Consider the following 22,972-nt stretch of genomic DNA (forward strand, 5'->3'; position numbering starts at 1 on the left):
GTGGCTGCAATGGTAAACTATGATTTATACCTGAAATATGCACATTTTTCTAACAAAACATATGCTATACAATAAATATGTTATCAGACTGTCATCTGATGAAGTTGTTTCTTGGTTAGTGGCTATTTATATCTTTATTTGGTCGAATTTGTGATAGCTACTGATGGAGTAAAAAACTGGTGGAGAAAAAAAAGTGGTGTCTTTTGCTAACGTGGTTAGCTAATAGATTTACATATTGTGTCTTCCCTGTAAAACATTTTAAAAATCAGAAATGATGGCTGGATTCACAAGATGTGTATCTTTCATCTGGTGTCTTGGACTTGTGATTTAATGATATTTAGATGCTAGTATTTACTTGTGACGCTATGCTAGGCTATGCTAGTAGCTTTTCTACTGATGGGGGTGCTCCCGGATCTGGGTTTGGGAGGTGTTAGAGGTTAACCCACCGTTCCTAGGCCGTCATTGAAAATAAGAATGTGTTCTTAACTGACTTGTCTAGTTAAATAAAGGTGTAAAAATCTTCTTTTTAAAAAAAATACGATTTCCGATTGTTATGAAAACTTGAAATCGGCCCTAATTAATCAGCCATTCCGATTAATCGGTCGACCTCTATTTACTATATTACCTCCTGACTCCTCTGGGTTTCATTGTACTGCTCTCTGTGACTCCGTCAGGTGGTCCTGTGTATTGGTATGCCAACCTCTGGCGCCCCTCTGGGTTCTTATAAAGACATGCTGAGGTAGGAGTCTCCTGGGTCAGGCTCCAGTGCTGATTGAGGTCTCTGTGTCCAGGGCGGTGAAAGAATGGAGGGATGGAAGGAGAGAGAGAGGAAGTGTGGGAGGAGTGAATGGAGACTGTTCCCCTGCCAACCAGCAGGCCAGAGCCTTGAAATGGAAATGAGCGAGAGCAAAAGAAAGTGTGTGTGTGTGTGTGCGCGCGATTCAGCTGGGCTGTGTGGGTCTCAGGGGAGTTTTATGTCTGCTGTACCCTGCATATCTCTGCTCTCTATACTGTGACAGTCGACAGCATAGTCTCTCCATGGGATGGCTTGAAGTAGGCCCCGGAGGAGAGCATTCAAGCTGGGTCACATCAAGTGGGGCAACACACACACACACACACACACACACACACACACACACACACACACACACACACACACACACACACACACACACACACACACACACACACACACACACACACACACGAAGATGAATACGTACTGTTTGGAATAGCACACAGAGGGTGAGACACTGTATGCTCTTTCCATGACAAACTGACCAGGTGAATCCAGGTGAAAGCTATGATCCCTTATTGATGTCACCTGTTAAATCCACTTCACTCAGTGTAAGGAAGGAGTCAGGTTAAAGGATTTTCAAGCCTTGAGACAATTGAGATGGGTCTTTCATTCTTAAGTGTCTGTATTAAGAATGGTACACCACCCCCAGAACATCCAGCCAACTTGACAACTGTGGGAAGCATTGGAGTCGACATGGGCCAGCATCCCTGTGGAACGCATTCGACACCTTGTAGAGTCCATGCCCTGACACATTGAGGCTGTTCTGAGGCTAAAAGTGGGTGCAACTCAATATTAGGAAGGTGTTTTGTACACTCCGTGTGTGATGTATGTTTGTGGTGTCTTATGTCTCCTTCACTGTCGTCACTTCTCAGACACTCTGAAAAACAAGCCTCTCACATAACCCTTGTTTTACATGGACCTTGACTATTCTATTACACATTATGGTCTGTTCAATATTTCTGTCTTGTTTGCATTTGCCCATCCCTTTGTCTGTCTTTTTCATTCTCTCCTTCTGTCAGCTCTGCCCTGTGATGTCGGGTCTTCTGTGTGTTAGTAACAGCTGCCAAGGGACTCCTCTCCTGGTCCCATCTCCTCACCCGCTCCGCTCTCACACAACAAAACAGCAGGAAAGTTTAGTGCCACTCTGTGTGAACCCAATAACTTCCTGAGTTAACTCACACAGTCATCTAAACAGATGTGACCTAGCTCTATCAACACTTCAACACACACACACACACACACTTGTCACTTTTCCCTATGTTGTGACTAAACAAATGACAGCATTGGGAATTTCTGTGTGCAGTGGAATGTAATTGTGCTTACTTTAGTTCTGCAGTATGTTTGGTTACATTTGTATTAGTCAGATGTAATTGGTTTGTACAGTAAGAGATGCCCGGATGTAGGTCTGTCTGATGTTATGTTCCAAGCAACCACCATTCAACCACCTGAGCCATGAGACATCTATATGCCAGTCATCCATCTCCCTGGGTCCGGCAGCTGAACGCATCAGAACAACTCTTAGTTGGCCCCGGCTAGCGCTCCCACGTGGGTTACGACGGGTAAACAAGCAGCATGGAGGAGACGAGCGCTTTGTTGTTGCTGCCTGCTGTCTTTTTGTGGTGCAGAAAGAGGCAAGGAGACAGGTAGGAGGAGAGGAACCTTTGATCCCCTGCCTGCCTGTCAGTCAGTACCACAGCAGAGCCACGCACCAGACACCCTGTCTGCTCCACTTTCCTCCCCAGCCAGCATGCACTAGTTTCAGCCTTTTGATTAGTGGAGACGCAGGTAGCTGAGTGGTGCTGAACACCTGGTTTAATGAGGAGATGTTAGTTGTGACAAATACACTAACAGTTGTGACCGAGGGAGTGTGTATGTGTGTCTGTCACTTGGGTGCATTTACTGTATGTAGTATGTGGGTAGAGAGAATTTCTGAGTATGTAGTGATCTTGTACTGAATGTATGTGATTGTGAACTATAGTATGTGTGTGCTTGCCCTCTCTGAGGAGGAGGTCCTGTATCTTCTATTTTAAGTGTTGAGATCTCCACTGGGCCTAGAGTGCAGCCTGCAGCATCAATTAGAGTCCTGCCCCCCCCCCCCCCCCCTAACTCCTGCCTGGTCTCCCACTGGAGCTCAAGCCTGCCCTGCCCACACACACAAATCCACTTTGTCTCCTGCTGCCTCATTTACTCAAAGCTTTCTGGGTACCACTGGATTAATGACTTATCAAAGGACTCAAGTGTCTTGGGTTGTAGATATGCGGCAGGGGTGGCAGAGCGTTGGGCTGAAAGGAATCCCCGAGCCGACAATGTGAAAAATCTGTCTGTGCCCTTGAGCAAGGCACTTAACCCGAATTGCTCCTGTAAGTAGCTCTGGATAAGAGTGTCTGCTAAATTACAAAAATGTAGATGTGAAAGATGTATGTTTAGTGTCTGGTTATACAAGTGTCGGTGTACCAGTTCCTGCTACCTGCTAGAAGAAACCTGAAAGGCTTTTGATTCAATCCACTGGCAACAACAGACTGTTGTCTTTCACTGGCAGTCTAAATGAAATAAAATGTCAGGTCATGTTAGCTTAACATACTGATGTAGTGATTCTCTTCCTTTCTCCCCCTTCTCTCTCTCAGGACTGGGTAAGGGCAGAAGGAAGCAGAGTGCCCGTGATGCCTCTCCCACGCCCAGCACGGATGCAGAGTACCCCTCCAATGGGAGTGGAGGAGGAGGAGGAGGAGGCGGTGCCGAACGCATCTACGACCTCACCATCCTGGCCGTTGTCAAGTTCTCGTACATGGCGGAGCGCGAGGATGAGCTGACCCTAGCCAAGGGGTCCCGGGTCACGGTGATGGAGAAGTGCAGTGACGGCTGGTGGCGGGGCAGCCAGGGAGGTCGCGTGGGCTGGTTCCCCTCCAACTACGTCCTGGAGGACCCCGCAGAGAGAGAGGGTGAGGGGGGTGGAGGAGGAAGGGACTCTCCAGGTTATCCAGGGCAGGGCAGGGGGGCCACGATGACCAACGGGCGGGCGGGAGGTGGTGGCGGCCGGGATGGAGAGGGAGGTGGTGCACTCCATCTGGTCCAGACTATTTACCCGTTCAGCTCAGTGACAGAGGAAGAGCTGAACTTTGAGAAGGGAGAGGTGATGGAGGTTGTGGAGAAACCAGAGAATGACCCAGAGTGGTGGCGCTGCAGGAACGCCCAAGGCCTGGTGGGCCTAGTGCCTAAGAACTACGTGCTGGTGCTGAATGATGCTGACAGGCCTCCTGGGCTCCCCGCCCTGCCGCAGTCGCCCCCTGGCTCCCCACAGATCCGCTACGTGGGGCCGGCGATCGTGGGCAAGTTTGCAGGCAGGGACTGGTACTACGGAGGGGTGACCAGACACCAGGCAGAGCTGGTCCTCAACGAGAGGGGAAAGGAGGGGGACTTCCTCATACGGGACAGCGAGTCATCGGTGAGTGGGGGAAGAGAGGATGAAGAACTGATTGAGGACAGTGGGAGGAAAGGAGGAAAGGGAGCAGGATTGAGGGAAGAGTAGAATAATAAGTTGGAGAATAGGAGAGATCTGCACACATGAACAGCAGAAATATTGGCCTGTGATTTATAAATTAATTCATGGTGCCCTCTGCTGGTGGATAGTGAGTAGCGTTAGTAAAGGAAAGCATGTTTGTTGGAGACAAATTGGTGAGTAAATGAACTGACTCTCTTTCTCTCCCTCTAGCCCAGTGATTTCTCTGTGTCTCTGAAGGCGCCTGGGAAGAACAAGCACTTCAAGGTGCAGTGTTCAGAGGAGGTCTACTGTATTGGCCAGCGCAAGTTCAGCTCCATTGATGAACTGGTGGAACACTACAAGAAAGCCCCCATCTTCACCAGCCAACACGGAGACAAGCTCTACCTGGTCAAACCGCTGCTGTGACACACATACATAAACACATATACACACACAGGCACTCAGACATGCATATACACACACATACGCACTCCACCAAATGCCCATATCCCAGCAATCCTCAACATGCTGAACTTGGGGAGATAACTTAAGTCTTTTTTAGCCTCGTCACATAGCTGGTCTTGGTTCTGTTTACTTTCTTTGCTTTTGGGTTTTCTCTGTTTGTTTGGAATTCACACATTTTTGTATCTAATTTAAAACCCTCTCCAGAGGTTCCGATGATTTCTAAAGGAAATAATGACTTCACTAAGTGACCATTGTAAACACCCTCTTTTGCCTTTTCTCCTCTTCTCTGCCTTCATCCTCCTCAGAACTATAGTCATTTTCTTCCACCTCTGCCTCCTCTTCATCCCTCTATCATCGAGGAGAAGTAGGAGAGAGCGAGAATTGAAAAGAGTGGAGAGTTTGAATGTCTGTCAATGTACAACACTTACTGTATTGCTCTTCTATTCGCTCCAGCTCTACACTACACTTACGGCACATTTCCAGTCAGGATTCACCAGTGTTTTACACACAAGGCTCAGACTTTTCTGTTTCCCTCTACTCAGGCCGGCACCCGTGCCCCACTGGGCCATGGCTCCGGCGGACCTGCTCTCATTTGGGGCCAATAACAGGCCACAGGTACTTTTCAGCTGGCATTTACATAAATGGCTGAACTTTAACACCTTCTCACAAAGCAACTGTTTTGATTATGCAGAAGTTGTTTATTCTGTTCTTCACAAATCTTCATTGTCAGCCCTAGCTATGGAAACATCATTTCCCTAGTATAGCATTAGGCTGTATACACAATCTAGTGTAACGCTGGTGTTACAGTCCAAAAGCAGCATTACTGTTTTGCTAGTCTATTGGCTCCAGCTCTACACTACACTTACTGTTCTGATGTTCTATTGGCTCCAGCTCTACACTACTTCTATTTGATTGTCTCCAGCTCTACACTACACGTACTGTACTCACTCACTCACTCATTCCCCGGCCCTAGTGCTGTTTTCCAATGAAGATCAGGGCTTCAGGCGTTTTACTCTCAAAGTTATATACAGTGCATTCAGAAAGTATTCAGACCCCTTGAATTTTCCACATTTTGTTACATTACAGTCTTATTCTAAAATGTATAAAATTATTTTCCTCCCTCATCAATCTACACACAATACCCCCATAATGACAAAGCAAAAACAGGCTTGTAGACATTTTTGTAAATTTATTAAATATAAAAAACTGAAAACTGAAATCAAGTATTCAGTTTGTTGAAGCACCTTTGGCAGTGATTACAGCCTTGAGTCTTCTTGGGTAGGACGCTACAGGCTTGGCACACCTGAATTTGGAGAGTTTCTCCCATTCTTCTCTGCAGATCCTCTCAAGCTTGGTCAGGTTGGATGAGGAGCGTTGCTGCACAGCTATTTTCAGGTCTCTCCAAAGATGTTCGATCGGGTTCAAGTCCGGGCTCTGGGTGGGCCACTCAAGGACATTCAGAGACTTTCCCCAAAGCCACTCTTGCATTGTCTTGGCTGTGTGCTTAGGGGTCGTTGTCCTGTTGGAAGGTGAACCTTCGCCCCAGTCTGAGGTCCTGAGCGCTCTGGATCAGGTTTTCATCAAGGATTTCTCTGTACTTTGCTCTGTTCATCTTTCCCTTGATCATGACTAGTCTCCCAGTCCCTGCTGCTGAAAAATATCCTCACAGCATGGTGCCAGGTTTTCTCCAGACATGATGTTTGGCATTCAGGCTAAAGAGTTCAATCTTGGTTTAATTGGACCAGAGAATCTTGTTTCTCATGGTCTGCAAGTCTTTAGGTACCTTTTGGCAAACTCCAAGCTGGCTGTCATGCCTTTTTACTGAGGAGGGGCTTCCATCTGGCCACTCTACTATAAAAGCTTGATTGGTGGTGTGCTGCAGAGATGGTTGTCCTTCTGGAAGGTTGTCCCATCTCCACATAGGAACTCTGGAGCTTTGTCAGAGGGACCATCGGGTCCTTGGTCACCTACATGACAAATGCTTTTCTCCCCGATTCCTCAGTTTGGCCGGGCGGCCAGCTCCAGGAAGAGTCTCTGTGGTTCCAAGCTTCTTCTATTTAAGAGTGACGGAGGCCACTGTGTTCTTGGGGACAATCAATGCTGCAGTCATTTTTTTGGTACCCTTCCCCAGATCTGTGCCTCGACACAATCCGGTCTTGGAGCTCTATGGACCTTCGACCTCATGGCTTTCCCCCCCCTGACATGCACTGTCAACTGTGGGACCTTATACAGACAGGTGTGTGCCTTTCCAAATCATGACCAATCAATTGAATTTACCACAGGTGGACTCCAATCAAGTTGTAGAAACATCTCAAGGATGATCAATGGAAACAGGATGCACCTGAGCTCAATTTTGAGTCTCATAGTAAAGGGTCTGAATACTTATGTAAATAAGGTATTTCTGTTTTTTTTTATTTGTATTACATTTGCAAACATTTCTACAAACTTGTTTTCGCTTTGTCATTATGGGGTATTGTGTGTAGATTGAGGATTTATATCTATTTAATCAATTTTAGAATAAGGCTGTGAAAGAACAAAATGTGAAAGAAGTCAAGGGGTCTGAACACTTTCTGAATGCACTGTATGTGTTTATGTAGCTGATGGCAGGCAGTAATTCAAGAGTACTTAGACTGTTGTTTTTATTAACTTTTTGCAGTCTGTTTACCAATGTATTGATCATGGGGTTCTCAGCTTTTCTAAGTTGATATATCTGAATGTTATTGAGCATTGTTATTTCATTCTTGTTCCCACTGTATGTATATATTCAGAAGAAGATGAGGTACGTAATATGAATCATTTCGATCCAACCTACGGGACTGTGCCGCTAATGACGTGGTGAGAATTATAATACTTTTGTTCAATAAAAGTTTTTGCAGAATAACTCAAATCATGGGCTGTGTGGCAGCGTCTTCGCTTTCTGTCTCAGATGTTGTACTGTGTGACAAGTGGTGATTGCTGCTGGTCTCTGGGAGTGGATGGATACAACATGTTGTTATTATTATCCCCTATAGTTACCATCAGAGCCATGTATTTACCTAGTTGGGCCCATAGAGATCCTATTCAATTCCTAATTCATGGTTGCGCCATTGAGGTTTGTGCATTATGATGCATTTACACATCACTATAACATTCTATTTAAACCATGATGGCGCCCCGTTAACATTACATGGGGAATATTTACATCTTGCTATGTAACTGCCCACTAAGCATGAGGCGATGTCTTCTGGACGTCTTTTTTTTGTCTTGTCCTAACCGGTGGTCTTTTTTTTTGGGTGCTGTCCAGACTGGCCTTGATTTGTCGTCTATATTTGGCCTTGATTTGACCCCAAAAAAAGACATCTGTGATTGGTTCGGATTGGCCTTGATTTGGCCCAAATATAGATGTGTATGATTGGTCCAGTATGGTGTTTGCCTTTCACGCCACGACCCGGGTTTGTCTGTCGCTACATTGGTGTCAGAAATGGGTTGGCAGCTATGACCTTAACATCATGACTGGTAGCCTAAGCAATATGGTGAAATCTCCTACTAGCCCAGAATTCCACGGATCCTCCTTTTAGATTTGTGGGGAGTACTTTAGTGAACAAGTATAGGCCTACACTTCCCACCGATAGCGATGTCTTTTGGCCGTATTTTTGGGGTCGTATTTCTTTGGTGCAGTCTGGACCGGCTTTCATTTCATCGTCCAAGGACGTTGATACTTGGTCCGGACCAAATTGGAACTAATCATAGACGTCTGTTTGGTTCAGATTTGGTCCGGTCTGGACCGGCCTTGATTTCAATGTCCATTGTCCACTGTACAGTAAAGCCCCGCAGCAGAGCACAGTAAAGAAAAGTAGAGCACAGAGTACAGTATTGTACTGTATTGTACCCTACTTTTCTAATGTACTTTACTGAACTAAACTGTACTGTACTCTACTGAACTAAACTGTACTGTACTATACTGTTTTTACTGTACTGTGTACTGTACTGTAATGTACTGTACTCGACTGAATTAAACTGTAATCTACTCTACTGAATAAAACTTGACTGTCCTGTACCATACTGTACTGTGCTCTACTGTAATGTGAAGTTCAATCTTGTGAAACAGCCCAGGCGTCTATGATTTGTTCAGATTTGAATCGGGTCCGCACCGACCATATTTGTACTTGTATGCTGCGGAGGTCATTCGAATAATATCAGTGTGCTTTACAAGTGTTTATATTTTGGTCATTCAGCAGACACTCTAATCCAGAGCGACTGACAGTCATTGCGTTCAACTAAGGTATATAAACCTATCACAGTCATAGCAAGAAAAAATACAAATCTGTAACCATTACTGAGAATGTTAATGTAGTTGAAGTGGTCTGATGGTTTATTCTGTAGGTTGGACTACTTTGAACATCATCGCTGCCAGTTTTAAAGCTTTTGAAAACGATAAAATAAGTCACATGGGAGCAATAATAAATATTCTGTTGCACTCTTCAGTTGGCTCTTCTATATTATTGTCATGTGACGCTTACTTCATTGAGAATGCATGTGCAGTCAATTTCTCCATAGAATCATGACTGAAAAATACAAACTTTGCAATAAAAGAAACATCCCTTTTTCAGCACCCTGTCTTTCAAAAATAATTCGTAAAAATCCAAATAACTTCACAGATCTTCATTGTAAAGGGTTTCAACACTGTTTCCCATGCTTGTTCAATGAACCATAAACAATTAATGAACCTGCACCTGTGGAACGGTCGTTAAGACACTAACAGCTTACAGACAGTAGACAATTAAGGTCACAGTTATGAAATCTTAGGACACTAAAGAGGCCTTTCTACTGACTCTGAAAACACCAAAAGAAAGATGCCCAGGGTCCCTGCTCATCTGCGTGAACATGCCTTAAGCATGCTGCAAAGAGGCATGAGGACTGCAGATGTGGCCAGGGCAATAAATTGCAATCTCCGTACTGTGAGACGCCTAACACAGCACTACAGGGAGACAGGACAGACAGCTGATCGTCCTCGCAGTGGCAGACCACGTGTAACAACACCTGCACAGGATCGGTACATCCGAACATCACACCTGTGGGACAGGTACAGGATGGCAACAACAACTGCCAGAGTTACACCAGGAACGCACAATCCCTCCATCAGTGCTCAGACTGTGCGCAATAGGCTGAGAGAGGCTGGACTGAGGGCTTGTAGGCCTGTTGTAAGGCAGGTCCTCACCAGACATCACCGGCAACAACGTCGCCTACGGCCACAAACCCACCGTTGCTGGACCAGACAGGACTGACAAAAAACACTCTTCACTGACGAGTCGCGGTTTTGTCTCACCAGGGGTGATGGTCGGATTCGTGTTTATCGTCGAAGGAATGAGCGTTACACTGAGGCCTGTACTCTGGAGTGGGATCGATTTGGAGGTGGAGGGTCCGTCATGGTCTGGGGCGGTGTGTCACAGCATCATCGGACTGAGCTTGTTGTCATTGCAGGCAATCTCAACGCTGTGCGTTACAGGGAAGATCCTCCTCCCTCATGTGGTACCTTTCCTGCAGGCTCATCCTGACATGACCCGCCAACATGACAATGCCACTAGCCATACTGCTCATTCTGTGCGTGATTTCCTGCAAGACAGGAATGTCAGTGTTCTGCCATGGCCAGCAAAGAGCCCGGATCTCAATCCCATTGAGCACATCTGGGACCTGTTGGATCGGAGGGTGAGGGCTAGGGCCATTCCCCCCAGAAATGGCCGGGAACTTGCAGATGCCTTGGTGGAAGAGTGGGGTAACATCTCACAGCAAGAATTGTCAAATCTGGTGCAGTCCATGAGGAGGAGATGCACTACAGTACTTAATGCAGCTGGTGGCCACACCATGTACTGACTGTTACTTTTGATTTTGACCCCCCCCCCTTTGTTCAGGGACACATTACTCACATGTCTGTTGAACTTGTTCAGTTCATGTCTCAGTTGTTGAATCTTATGTTCATACAAATATTTACACATGTTAAGTTTGCTGAAAAATAAACGGAGTTGACAGTGAGAGGATGTTTCTTTTTTTGCTGAATTTATTTTCAAAGTCTGTAAATTATGCATTTTCAACTTCTGTATAAGACGTTTCTTTCGACATCCAGACAATTACTGATTTGGTGGTGGAAGGAGGAGAGAATGAGAGGATGGTGGAAGGAGAGAGGATGGTGGGAGGAGAGAGGATGGTGGAAGGAGAGAAGGAGAGATGATGGTGGAAGGAGGAGGGGAGGAGAGAAGGAGAGGATGGTGGAGGGAGAAGGGAGGAGAGAAGGAGAGGATGAGTGAGATGGAGGGGATGTGAGAAGACATGGGATGAAAGAAGAGGAGAAGAGAGAAGAAGATTGTGGATCAGAAAACGGTAAAAGGCAGGAAATAAGAGGATGTAATTTTCCCTACCCCTGAATCTCCCATAGAGGGCACTGGTCCTTTATCTGAAAGAGATTTCTGCCTATGGAAAAGCTCTAAAATGTCTAAAGTTTCCTATTAACTTACTTTATTAACTTCCATTTCTACTGATCTATAAACACATGATCCATGCATTAGATTAGAGGGTGCTGGTGAAGGGTAAAGCAAAAAGGACATTCATTACAGAAAGTCCAATACACTGGTCTCTGAGACAGCCAAGCTTTGTTAATCCTGATGAATATATGATCCATTGGTAATGACCTGTCTAATGGAGTTAAGGACAGACGTGAATTGAATTTTATTTTATTCCGGTTTGCTGTGAGAGGTGGAGAGGTGATTGACAGTGTAGTGTTATTGCTGCAGTGTGGAGCAGGGGTATCTGCTGAGTATGGTAGGGTGTTGTGTTAGTCCTTGCAGCTTGATCTCTAGGGGAAGAGCTTGGCCAGACAGACTGTTCACATTACACTGAGTAAATCCTTCACCAGTGTTACGTTCCCCAGTTTCTGTGTTGTAGTTTGTATTTGAGTGTGTGTGTTTCAGGAGATGGCTTCCTGGAATTTCTCCCCAAGCAGCTGATTGGTCGGCCCCAATGGATGATTGGAGAGCTGACCCCGCCCCTCGTCAAGATACAGCTGTCTCTAATTACCATTGCCACCTGAAGCTATATAAAAGCCAGTGTTCTGTTCAGGGAGTGAGAGCATAGGCAGGCTGAGAGAGCATAGGCAGGCTGAGAGAGCATAGGCAGGCTGAGAGAGCATAGGCAGGCTGAGAGAGCATAGGCAGGCTGAGAGAGCATAGGCAGGCTGAGATCATTGCTGGAGAATTTGATTGTGATAGTGTTGGTTGTTTATCAGAAAGCGTTGGTATGTACTGTGTTAGTTGTTGCTGGGAGCAGTGGGTATGTTCCATGTGAGATTGTTGCTCAGCTAGAGCTTATTTGATGTCCTTTGTTTGTTTGAGTATTGTTTGATATTCTGTTTCATTTGTTCCCAGGGGGGAAGGGGAAGGCACCTAGGGAGTGCTTAGGCAAGAGGCCCGCGGGCATACATATACCCGTAGTATATTCACTGTCTAGGCACACTAGGTAAGACCTGGGCGGACCACCCCCTGTATTTTGGTTAGGGCACCAGGTGGTGCTAATTTAGGTAAGAAGTGGGTAGGCAGGTTAGATGGGAGAGGGGGAGCTTTGATATTTACTTTCTTTGCTTTGGTTCCATCCAGCCCCTTTTCCCCATATTACCGTGTAAGGAAATAAATCCTAGTAAGCAGTCAATTCTGCCTTTTTGTCATCCTTTCTCGCACCTACAGTTCATATCTCTTTTGCTTCACGGGGAGTTGAGTTGCAGCAGGGTGTTGCGTTCCCTCTTCTCAGAGGCGTGCGAGACAACCAGCAAAACATCACACAGTGGCTGTCTGGTGAGGAGGAGTGGGTGAAACAAGCACACAAATGATACAGGCCCTGATTTGTGTGTATGTGTGTAACAGTGGTGGTCAATGCTGTTTAAGATGAAGGAGGATGATCATCTTTTTTATGAGCATGGCCTTATTTCTATTACAGCATATTGGATGACTGTCATTCATATTCCATTCACCCAGTTCAATCTAACATCGATAGGTTTAGGCTACTACATGATACAAACATTTCCTCTATACCCATCATGAGGTTGCTACAACAGGTTGAGAGATACATTTGAGTAATCAAGGTGACAGAGTGGCACATTCAATACCACCTTGCACACTCTTGCCTGCATCTAGCTGATCTAGGTTTTAATTATTAGTCCGACAGTTGCAAATTAGAGTTTATATTGGACAAATTCAGGTACGTTTATCCCCATTTTGTTCCGTTTTCTCTGTTTAAGAAACTTTTTTCCACAGAACTGGTGGAATGAATACACCCCTGATCACACGCAAACACAGAGCTAGCAGCCACATACATACAGTATGATCATCTTGCTTGTTGTATATATAGCTAATTCCTTCTCGCATCTACACTCTCTACTCCTCTCAACGTTTCCCTTCGCTTGTGGACTTCAGTGCACAATACAACAGCTGTCTGTGACCAGGTGAAAAAACCTTTCCAAGCCAAACCTTCATACCTTAACTGCTAACCACTACACACAGCCTAAATCATTGTCACCATATTAGCTAACGTCATAGTCAACATAGCTACTAGAACTAATGCGTTAGTAAACCCCCTAAAATCATGCAGTACAGTGTACAGCAATAAATTAATACAACCAAAAACGTCCAGTGTTGGATAGCCATAGCCAGCTAGCTAACATAGCATCCCTCTGTTTGAGTAGGCAAAATTTGCTAGCTGCATTTGCTTGCTAAGTAAGTGAAAGTGGAAAAAAAATACAAAGAAATATAGCTCTCTTCCTTCATTTTTTAAGAAATGTATTTGTTCAAAACTGTTCAACTATTGTCTTTCTCTCTCTTTGAATCAACTACTCACCTCATTTTATGCACTGCAATGCTAGCTAGCTGTAGCGTATGCTTTCAGTTCTAGATTTATTCTCGGATCCTTTGATTGGGTGGACAACATGTCAGTTCATGATGCAAGACCTCTGATAGGTTGGAGGACGTCCTCCGGAAGTTGTTATAATTACTGTGTACGTCTATGGAAGGGGGTGAGAACCATGAGCTTCTTAGGTTTTGTATTGAAGTCAATTTACCCAGAGGAGGACGGAAGCTAGCTGTCCTCTGGCTACACCATGGTGCTACCCTACAGAGTGCTGTTGAGGCTACTGTAGACCTTCATTGCAAAACAGTGTGTTTTAATCAATTATTTGGTGACGTGAATATACTTAGTATAGTTTTATCTAAAAAGGATAAAAATTGTAATGTTTCACTATTTTTATTTGTATGAAATTCGCTGAGGAGGATGGTCCTCCTCTGAGGAGCCTCCACTGGTGTGTACATATTGCTGTGTGTGTGTGAGCTCACATACCGAAGTGTTTAGTGGTTGATTGATTACTGATTTATTGGCTGGTCTGATCCACTGCTATCTGAACGAGCCGTGGTTGTATTGATTGGCTAATGGGTCTTGTGCACTCACACCTCTTCTCCCTCCTTCTCCTCATCTGTCTTTCATCTCATTGTGTGTGTGAAGGTGTCAGTGAGAGGAGACTGCTCATAAAAAAAGTATGTCTCAGTCTCTGTGATTCCTCTCACCTCTCACTGATCGGAAAGCTTTTAACACACACGTACATACATCCTCCTGTATCTCTTTCACACACACAGCACACATTCCCTCTCTCTCTCTTTATCTGACTCTCACACAAACACTACATATTTTTTTATTCGTTTTTCCTAATTCTAACATATGGAATTGTTTTAAGATAAAGAACATTCATAAATGGCAAAAAAGACAGTCAAAAAATGTATCATAAGGAGTAATGTTTTGAAGTGTCTATCCTACAGTGGGGCACTTTGTTAATATCTTTTGTTAGTGAGTTATTAGCCCAGTTATAGATCATTTGTATTCAACAATAAGGCAGTGTTTGCTTCCTATAAGAGTACAAAACGTGTACATTTCTAGACTTCTTTGAAAAGCAAGTCAGATAAAGATGTTTTTTTTGTCTTAAAGGGGCAGTGTTTTATTTTGAGACAGGTTTGAATTAGCTAAGTAGCAAATAGGCAGGGGGTAGCATAATTTGTCTGATTCTCTAATAATAATGCATTTTATTCTTATTTATTACGTGGTTTCTTGCATCAAACAACATTTTCAGTTACCTCGTCTGAAGGACAAGTGGATAAACAGGTTAATGTCAAGCCCTGCATGTTTTTTTTTCAAAAGTATAATGGAATGTAGGCGTACATTGAACACCACACATTGGCTGCTACTGTAGGCTGAATGATTAACAATGATGAACGGTTATTTCCATGTTAAAATGTTATGGGATGCATTTTCTCCATTGTTTTTGGTGGTAGGCCACTCTGGTAGGCATACATTATGATCAAATAGCTACAGTAGCCTACTTGGCCACTATTAAAACTGTAACTTAAAGAGGGTACAGCCTCAGTGTACACAGTAATCGTGTGCCGGAAGTTGCACAGAATTTTCACAACGTTCAAGTTTGTGCTGAGCTGACCAGAAATTTGCTCAGTGCCGAAAAAAATTTGAGAGGACATTGGTGAGTGGCCTCAATTTTTATTTTTAAGAGACTGGGTCTTTGTATTGCCCCCCTGGCTCCTGCTTCAGTAGTAGAGATCAGGCCCTTGTTTTGTGTGTCTGACAGTTTGACATTTATATATGAGTTATTAAAACATGATACTAATGGATATTTAAGTAGTTCATATAAAGTTTGATATATCTTTATTGAAATGCTATCAAGACCAGGAATTTTCCCCATCTGAAAGAATCAATTGCCAGCCATAGTTTGTCATGTGTAATTGGGCCATCACAAAAAAAATTGGGTGTCGCAAATGGTTTAACATGATTTTTGGGGAGAAGGATGTCACAAAACTTATCGTCAAGTGAGTTTGAAAGAACTTGACGAGAACATTTGTTTAAAATGTTTTACTTCCTCATTCAAAATCTCTGTTGGTGAGAAGGATTTCTCCATTATTTGTACCTATTTTTTGTAGGTTATTTTTGGTCACGTTTCTATATTGAAGATTTAGGAAAAATGTGGTGATTCTTTTGCCGTTCCTCATCGAATTTGCTCTGTTTTTTAGATAAATGAAACTCGATCTTTTATGAATAAGTTCCTCAAACTCCTTTTGTTTTGCGTCTAGATTATTCACTGCTTCTGTAGTACATTTATCTACACCATTGATGTGTAATGTTAGATGTTCTATTTCTACTGTCTTTTCTCTGTTGGCCATTTTGTTTTTGGGATGAATATTGAATTGAATGGCCTCCAAAGGTACACTTACAGGCATCCTATATGATAAGTGGGTCCGCTGAACCTGTATTGTGCAAGAAAAGTCTTTTGAATTCCTTAGTTTTTATTTAGTGTCAGTCAATAAATCCTGGTCAAATATCCCCGCCCTCGTGGAATGTCTGTCATAGTTACATGGAGGGCTATAAGCTGTTGTTCTGATCACATTCGATCCTCAATCCATACTCTTTTCACTTTTGGCACCATAGAAAGGATACCAGAAAATAATCAATCCGACTAGCTTGATTAAGCCTGCTGAAAATATATCTTTAGAGACACAGGTTTTTAAGCCTCCAAATATCCATCGATTCCAAATGTCCTTAATATTCGTAACCTCTTTGAGCACCAGAGGGTGATGAGTTGGTAGTGTGATTGCCTTTACGTTCCATTGACGTACTTCAAATTGTATTGTAGTCCCCTATCATTATAATAGAGTTATTTGTATCTTGGAGACTAATTGTATTATTATAAATGTTTTCAAAGAATCGTCAGCTGTGTATTCAGCTCCCATTCCCAACCACTGCAGAGTGAATGTCAGCACTATGTGTCCTTGCTCTGTGCAGTCAACTACTAGAATTAGTGTTTGTGAAGTAAATATAGTCATTCTTATTAAAGTGTCCTGTCTAGGGCTGGTTCTGCCTTCTGAGACAGATGAAACACTTCTAAAGTATAGGCCTATATTGATCATTTGTCCTGGCCAGCGTGATAGGCCTACCTCTTGTTTTCTTCTTTTTTTTGCAAGAGGAAAGGAAGAAGTTAGCCCTCTCAGGGTCAATAATGTAGTGGGGTAATATTTGATATGTAAGATATCATATATACCTCATATGTGACTCGTAATAACACTAAGCAATTAGTACATTACATTAATCATTAATCAATAGACTCCATTTAACATTATACAAGGCATATGCTTAAGCTACAAAACATTAACAAGCATTACGAGGCATTATTCTAAGCATGGTCAGAGAGAGATGGAGACAAAGAAACCATGGCTTGACCCATAGCTCATGAGAGAGAGAGAGAGAGAGAGAGAGAGAGAGAGAGAGAGAGAGAGAGAGAGAGAGAGAGAGAGAGAGAGAGAGAGAGAGAGAGAGAGAGAGAGAGAGAGAGAGAGAGAGAGAGAGAGAGAGAGAGAGAGAGAGAGAGAGAGAGAGGCAATGAATCTAAGACCCTTACAACCATCTAGGTTGTAAGGGATTCAAAATCTGAGTTGTTGACCAATTGTATTACTGTAAAGTAAACCTCCAATCAAATATCAGACATACAGACCTGTAAAGACAACAGGTGTGACAGTGGAGGTTGTATATCAACACAGTGTAACGTCCTGACCAGAGTTCTTATGTGTTTTGCTTGTTTAGTGTTGGTCAGGACGTGAGCTGGGTGGGAATTCTATGTTGTGTGTCTAGTTCGTCTGTTTCTGTGTCCAGCCTAATATGGTTCTCAATCAGAGACAGCTGTCAATCGTTGTCCCTGATTGAGAATCATATATAGGTGGCTTGTTTTGTGTTGGGGATTGTGGGTGGTTGTTTCCTGTCTCTGTGTTTGTGTTCTGCACCAGATAGGACTGTCTCGGCTTTCACGTTTGTTATTTTGTTATGGGTTAATGTTCACCGTTTATCTGCTGATTAAACATGTTGAACACTAACTGCGCTGCATTTTGGTCCTCTCATTCATCCCAGGAAGAAAGCCGTTACAGAACCACCCACCAAACCCGGACCAAGCAGCGTGGAAACGGGCAGCAGCGACAGCAGCAGTGGTACAAGGAGGAATGGACATGGGAAGAGATTCTAGACGGAGAAGGACCCTGGGCAGAGCCAGAGGAGTGTCGCCGCCCCAAAGCTGAGCTGGAGGCATCAAAAGCGGAGAGGTGGCATTATGAGGCGCTAGCAAGGCAGAGCGGCTGGAAGCCCGAGAGGCTCACCCAAAAATTTCTTGGGGGGGGGGGGGGGGGGGGGGGGGGGGGGCTAAAGGGGAGTGTGGCGAAGTCAGGTAGGAGACCTGCGCCAACTTCCCGGGCTTACCGTGGAGAGCGAGAGTACGGGCAGACACCGTGTTGTGCGGAAGAGCGCACGGAGTCTCCTGTACGTGTGCTTAGCCCGGTGCGGGTTATTCCACCTCCCCGCACTAGCCGGGCTAGAGTGAGCATTGAGCCAAGTGCCATGAAGCCGGCTCAACATATCTGGCCTCCAGTACGTCTCCTCGGGCCGGTGTACATGGCACCAGCCTTACGAATGGTGTCCCCGGTTCGCCAACACAGCCCAGTGCGGGTTATTCCACCTCCCCGCACTGGACGGGCTATGGGGAGCATTCAACCAGGTAAGGTTGGGCAGGCTCAGTGCTCAAGGGAGCCAGTACGCCTGCACGGTCCGGTATATCCGGCGCCACCTTCCCGCCCCAGCCCAGTACCACCAGTGCCTACACCACTCTCCAGCCCAGTGCCTCCAGTTCCGGCACCACGCACCAAGCCTCCTGTGCGTCTCCAGAGCCCTGTACGCACTGTTCCTTCTCCCCGCACTAGCCTTGAGGTGCGTGTCTCCAGTCCGGTACCACCAGTGCCGGTACCACGCACCAGGCCTACTGTGCGCCTCAGCAGGTCAGAGTCGGCCGTCTGCCCAACGCCGCCTGCACTGCTCGTCTGCCCAGCGCCGTCTGAGCTGCCTGCCTGCCCAGCGCCGTCTGAGCCATCCGTCTGCCCAGCGCCGTCTGAGCCATCCGTCTGCCCAGCGCCGTCTGAGCCATCCGTCTGCCAAGCGCCATCTGAGCCATCCGTCTGCCCAGCGCCATCTGAGCCATCCGTCTGCCCAGCGCCATCTGAGCCGCCAGCCAGTCAGGAGCTGCCAGAGCCGCCAGCCAGTCAGGAGCTGCCAGAGCCGCCAGCCAGTCAGGAGCTGCCAGAGCCGCCAGCCAGTCAGGAGCTGCCAGAGCCGCCAGCCAGTCAGGAGCTGCCAGAGCCGCCAGCCAGTCAGGAGCTGCCAGAGCCGCCAGCCAATCAGGAGCTGCCAGAGCCGCCAGCCAGTCAGGAGCTGCCAGAGCCGCCAGCCAGTCAGGAGCTGCCAGAGTTGCCAGCCAGTCAGGAGTTGCCAGCCAGTCATGAGCTGCCCGCCAGTCATGAGCTGCCCGCCAGTCATGAGCTGCCTTCCAGTCATGAGCTGCCTTCCAGTCATGAGCTGCCTTCCAGTCATGAGCTGCCCTACAGTCATGAGCTGCCCTACAGTCATGAGCTGCCCTACAGTCATGAGCTGCCCTACAGTCATGAGCTGCCACTCAGTCCGGAGCTGCCATTAGTCCAGAGCTACCTCTCTGTCCTGAGCTACCTCTCTGTCCTGAGCTACCTCTCTGTCCTGAGCTACCTCCTAAATCATGTGGGGGCCTTGGGGAGGATTCTTAGGCCAAGGTCGTGGGCGAGGGTCGCCACTCAAAGGACGCTAAGGAGGGGGACAAAGACAGTGGTGGAGTGGTGTCCTCGTCCTGCGCCGGAACCGCCACCGCGGACAGATGCCCACCCAGACCCTCCTCTTGCGTTTTAGGGGTGCGTTCGGAGTCCGCACCTCAGGAGGGGGGTACTGTAACGTCCTGACCAGAGTTCTTATGTGTTTTGCTTGTTTACTGTTGGTCAGGACGTGAGCTGGGTGGGAATTCTATGTTGTGTGTCTAGTTCGTCTGTTTCTGTGTCCAGCCTAATATGGTTCTCAATCAGAGACAGCTGTCAATCGTTGTCCCTGATTGAGAATCATATATAGGTGGCTTGTTTTGTGTTGGGGATTGTGGGTGGTTGTTTCCTGTCTCTGTGTTTGTGTTCTGCACCAGATAGGACTGTCTCGGCTTTCACGTTTGTTATTTTGTTATGGGTTAATGTTCACCGTTTATCTGCTGATTAAACATGTTGAACACTAACTGCGCTGCATTTTGGTCCTCTCATTCATCCCAGGAAGAAAGCCGTTACACACAGAGAATGCTGAATACCTAAGACAACAAGATTTTTTTGACATCGTTGGATATTTTCTTCATTTGCTTAGACAGTTTCTCATTGCCAGTGCAAATTGTCTCTAAACTCACTTTAGTCGAGTCAGCAGCTACTTGGTCCATGGCCGTGTTGTTTCGTTATTTTTGTTTGTCTCTATTTCTTGATCTAGTATTTGCCATAACATGCAGTTGCCAACATAACGTTTCAGTTATTTCTTAACTTTAGAGTCAAGTTCTTTCCTATTTAAGAGGCATATTTTAGTAAAGAGAGGGAATGCTAAACGGATCACCTTCACCTGACTACCTCATGGTCGCCACTCGTCATCTCTGTACAAATGCTTCTTGCAATGTGTCAAAAAGCCATATAAAACAGTGCAATTAATCATTAAAGAGTTATTAAACACCAATTTAAATACCAGCCAAGCACTCAAAGCCTTGAATGAAGACTATGATTCATTGATTAGTATCATCAGGTGGGCTACTGCTTGGCTGGAGTTAAAGACTGCAGCCCACCAGCCCTGGCAGGGTTAGTTTGAGAAACCTTGGTCTGAACTTCTAAACAATGGCTCTGTCTAAGTCTGACATCCTGGTGCCAGCCTCTCCTAAAGGCAGTAAACAGTCTTCTGACAGACCAGATAGAAGAGAGAAATGGCAGGATGCTTAGTTTCCTGTCTATTCTCTCATGACCCGTGCCAGTCTCTGGGTGTCTGTCTGGTCTCTGTGTCTCATCCAGTCTGTGGGCTCTTTCTCTTTCCCCACAAAGTAAATAAACAGATGAATAAATCTGTTAAATCTTCTAATATTGCAGTCGGCTGGTGTCAAGGGCCCGTCTGGATACAAAGTGTGAAGAGTTCTGGACTGGCTGTGCATGTCACGCCCTGATCTGTTTCACCTGCCCTTGTGCTTGTCTCCACCCCCCTCCAGGTGTCGCCCATTTTCTCCATTACCCGCTGGGTACTTATACCTGTGTTCTCTGTTTGTCTGTTGCCAGTTTGTTTTGTTTCATCAAGCCTACCAGCGGTTTTCCCTCTGCTCCTGTCTATTGATTCTTCCTGTTTTTCCCGGTTTTGACGTTTTCTGCCCACCCTGACCCTGAGCCTACCTGCCGTCCTGTACCTTTGCCCCACTACTCTGGATTATCGACCCTTGCCTGCCTTGACCTGTCGTTTGCCTGCCCCTGTTGCTGTAATTAGCATAGTTACTTCAACACAGTCTGCATTTGGGTCTTACCTGAAACGAGATAGTGTACTCTCTCTGACACACTCACAGTCTACTGTCTTTCTCTCTCTCTCAAATTCAAAATTGCTTTATTGCATGAAATACAATTTGTAGATATTGCCAAAGCAGTATAGTGGTACAGCATTTCAGTAAATACAGTATAATGCAATGAGGATAATGAAATACAGTTATTTCAGGAGCAATAATAATAGTACATATAATCATCATCATCAATTCAAGACAAAAAGGAGATGATTGTGGACTAAAGGAAAAAGAGGACTGAGCACGCCCCCATTCTCATCTACGGGGCTGCAGTGGAGCAGGTTGAGAGCTTCAAGTTCCTTGGTGTCCACATCACCAACAAACTAACATGGTACGGCAGGGTAGCCTAGTGGTTAGAGCGTTGGGCTAGTAACCGAAAGGTTGCAAGTTCAAATCCCCGAGCTGACAAGGTACAAATCTGTCGTTCTGCCCCTGAACAAGGCAGTTAACCCACTGTTCCTAGGCCGTCATTGAAAATAAGAGTTTGTTCTTAACTGACTTGCCTAGTTAAATAAAGGTTAAAAATGTAAGTCGCTCTGGATAAGAGCGTCTGCTAAATGACTTAAATGTACAAGCACACCAAGACAGTCGTGAAGAGGGCATGACAAAACCTATTCCCCCTCAGGAGACTGAAAAGATTTGGCATGGGTTCTCAGATCCTCAAAAGGTTCTACAGCTGCACCATCGAGGGCATCCTGACTGGTTGCATCACTGCCTGGTATGGCAACTGCTCGGCCTACTACCACGAGGCACTACAGAGGGTAGTGCGAACAGCCCAGTACATCACTGGGGCCAAGCTTCCTGCCATCCAGGGCCTCTATATCAGGCGGTGTCAGAGGAAGACCCTAAAAATTGTCAAAGACTCCAGCCACCCCAGTCATAGACTGTTCTCTCTGCTACCGCACGGCAAGCGGTACAGGAGCGCCAAGTCTAGGTCCAAAAGGCTTCTAAACAGCTTCTACCCCCAAGCCATAAGTTCCCCTGAACATCTAGTCAAATGGCTACCCAGACTATTTGCAGTGCCCCCCCCCCCCCCCTCTTTACACCACTGCTACTCTCTGTTGTCATCTATGCATAGCCACTTTAATAACTCTACCTACATGTACATACTACCTCAACTAACCAGTGCCCCCGCACATTGACTCTGTATCTGTACCCCCCTTTATATAGTCTCGCTATTGTTATTTTACAGCTGCTTTTTAATTACTTGTTACTTTTATCTCTTATTCTTATCCATATTTTTTTTGAAACTGCATTGTTGGTTAGTAGCTTTTAAGTAAGCATTTCACTGTTAGGTCTACACCTGTTGTATTCAGCATTTCACTGTTAGGTCTACACCTGTTGTATTCAGCATTTCACTGTTAGGTCTACACCTGTTGTATTCAGCATTTCACTGTTAGGTCTACACCTGTTGTATTCAGCGCATGCGACTAATACAATTTGATATGATTTGATTTGAATCATGTATACAATCTTCGGTCATTAATTAAATAGAAATATGATTGTAAAAAAATAAATAAAGAATGGTTAATAAATAAACAACAAAATGTACATGATGATGGCTACACTATGTATTACTTGTAAGTTATATACAATAACCATATGTTGAACAATAAGCATAGAGGACATGTGCAGGTTGGTTGGTCTGTCAGACACTGTCCCTCATCTTATGGCAGGCAGGAATGTAGTGCTCTGCCAACCCACAGCTCTCTGCGTCCTC

At 45.3% G+C, this 22,972-nt stretch overlaps 1 protein-coding gene across 1 annotated transcript in view; it reads left to right on the forward strand.

Annotated features, from left to right (window-relative positions):
- Positions 1 to 5,855, forward strand: part of LOC120064314 (cytoplasmic protein NCK2-like) — a 43,703-nt gene extending 37,848 nt beyond the window's left edge. The window contains exons 3-4 of the mRNA XM_039014800.1: positions 3,424 to 4,241; positions 4,509 to 5,855. Of these exons, the coding sequence (XP_038870728.1) occupies positions 3,424 to 4,241; positions 4,509 to 4,703 (1,013 nt within the window). The 3' untranslated portion in view covers positions 4,704 to 5,855. The remainder of the gene's footprint in view (positions 1 to 3,423; positions 4,242 to 4,508) is intronic.
- The last annotated feature ends 17,117 nt before the right edge of the window (positions 5,856 to 22,972 follow it).

Source organism: Salvelinus namaycush, chromosome 19, assembly GCF_016432855.1.
Source record: "Salvelinus namaycush isolate Seneca chromosome 19, SaNama_1.0, whole genome shotgun sequence".
In the NCBI taxonomy this organism is placed as follows: Eukaryota; Metazoa; Chordata; class Actinopteri; order Salmoniformes; family Salmonidae; genus Salvelinus; species Salvelinus namaycush.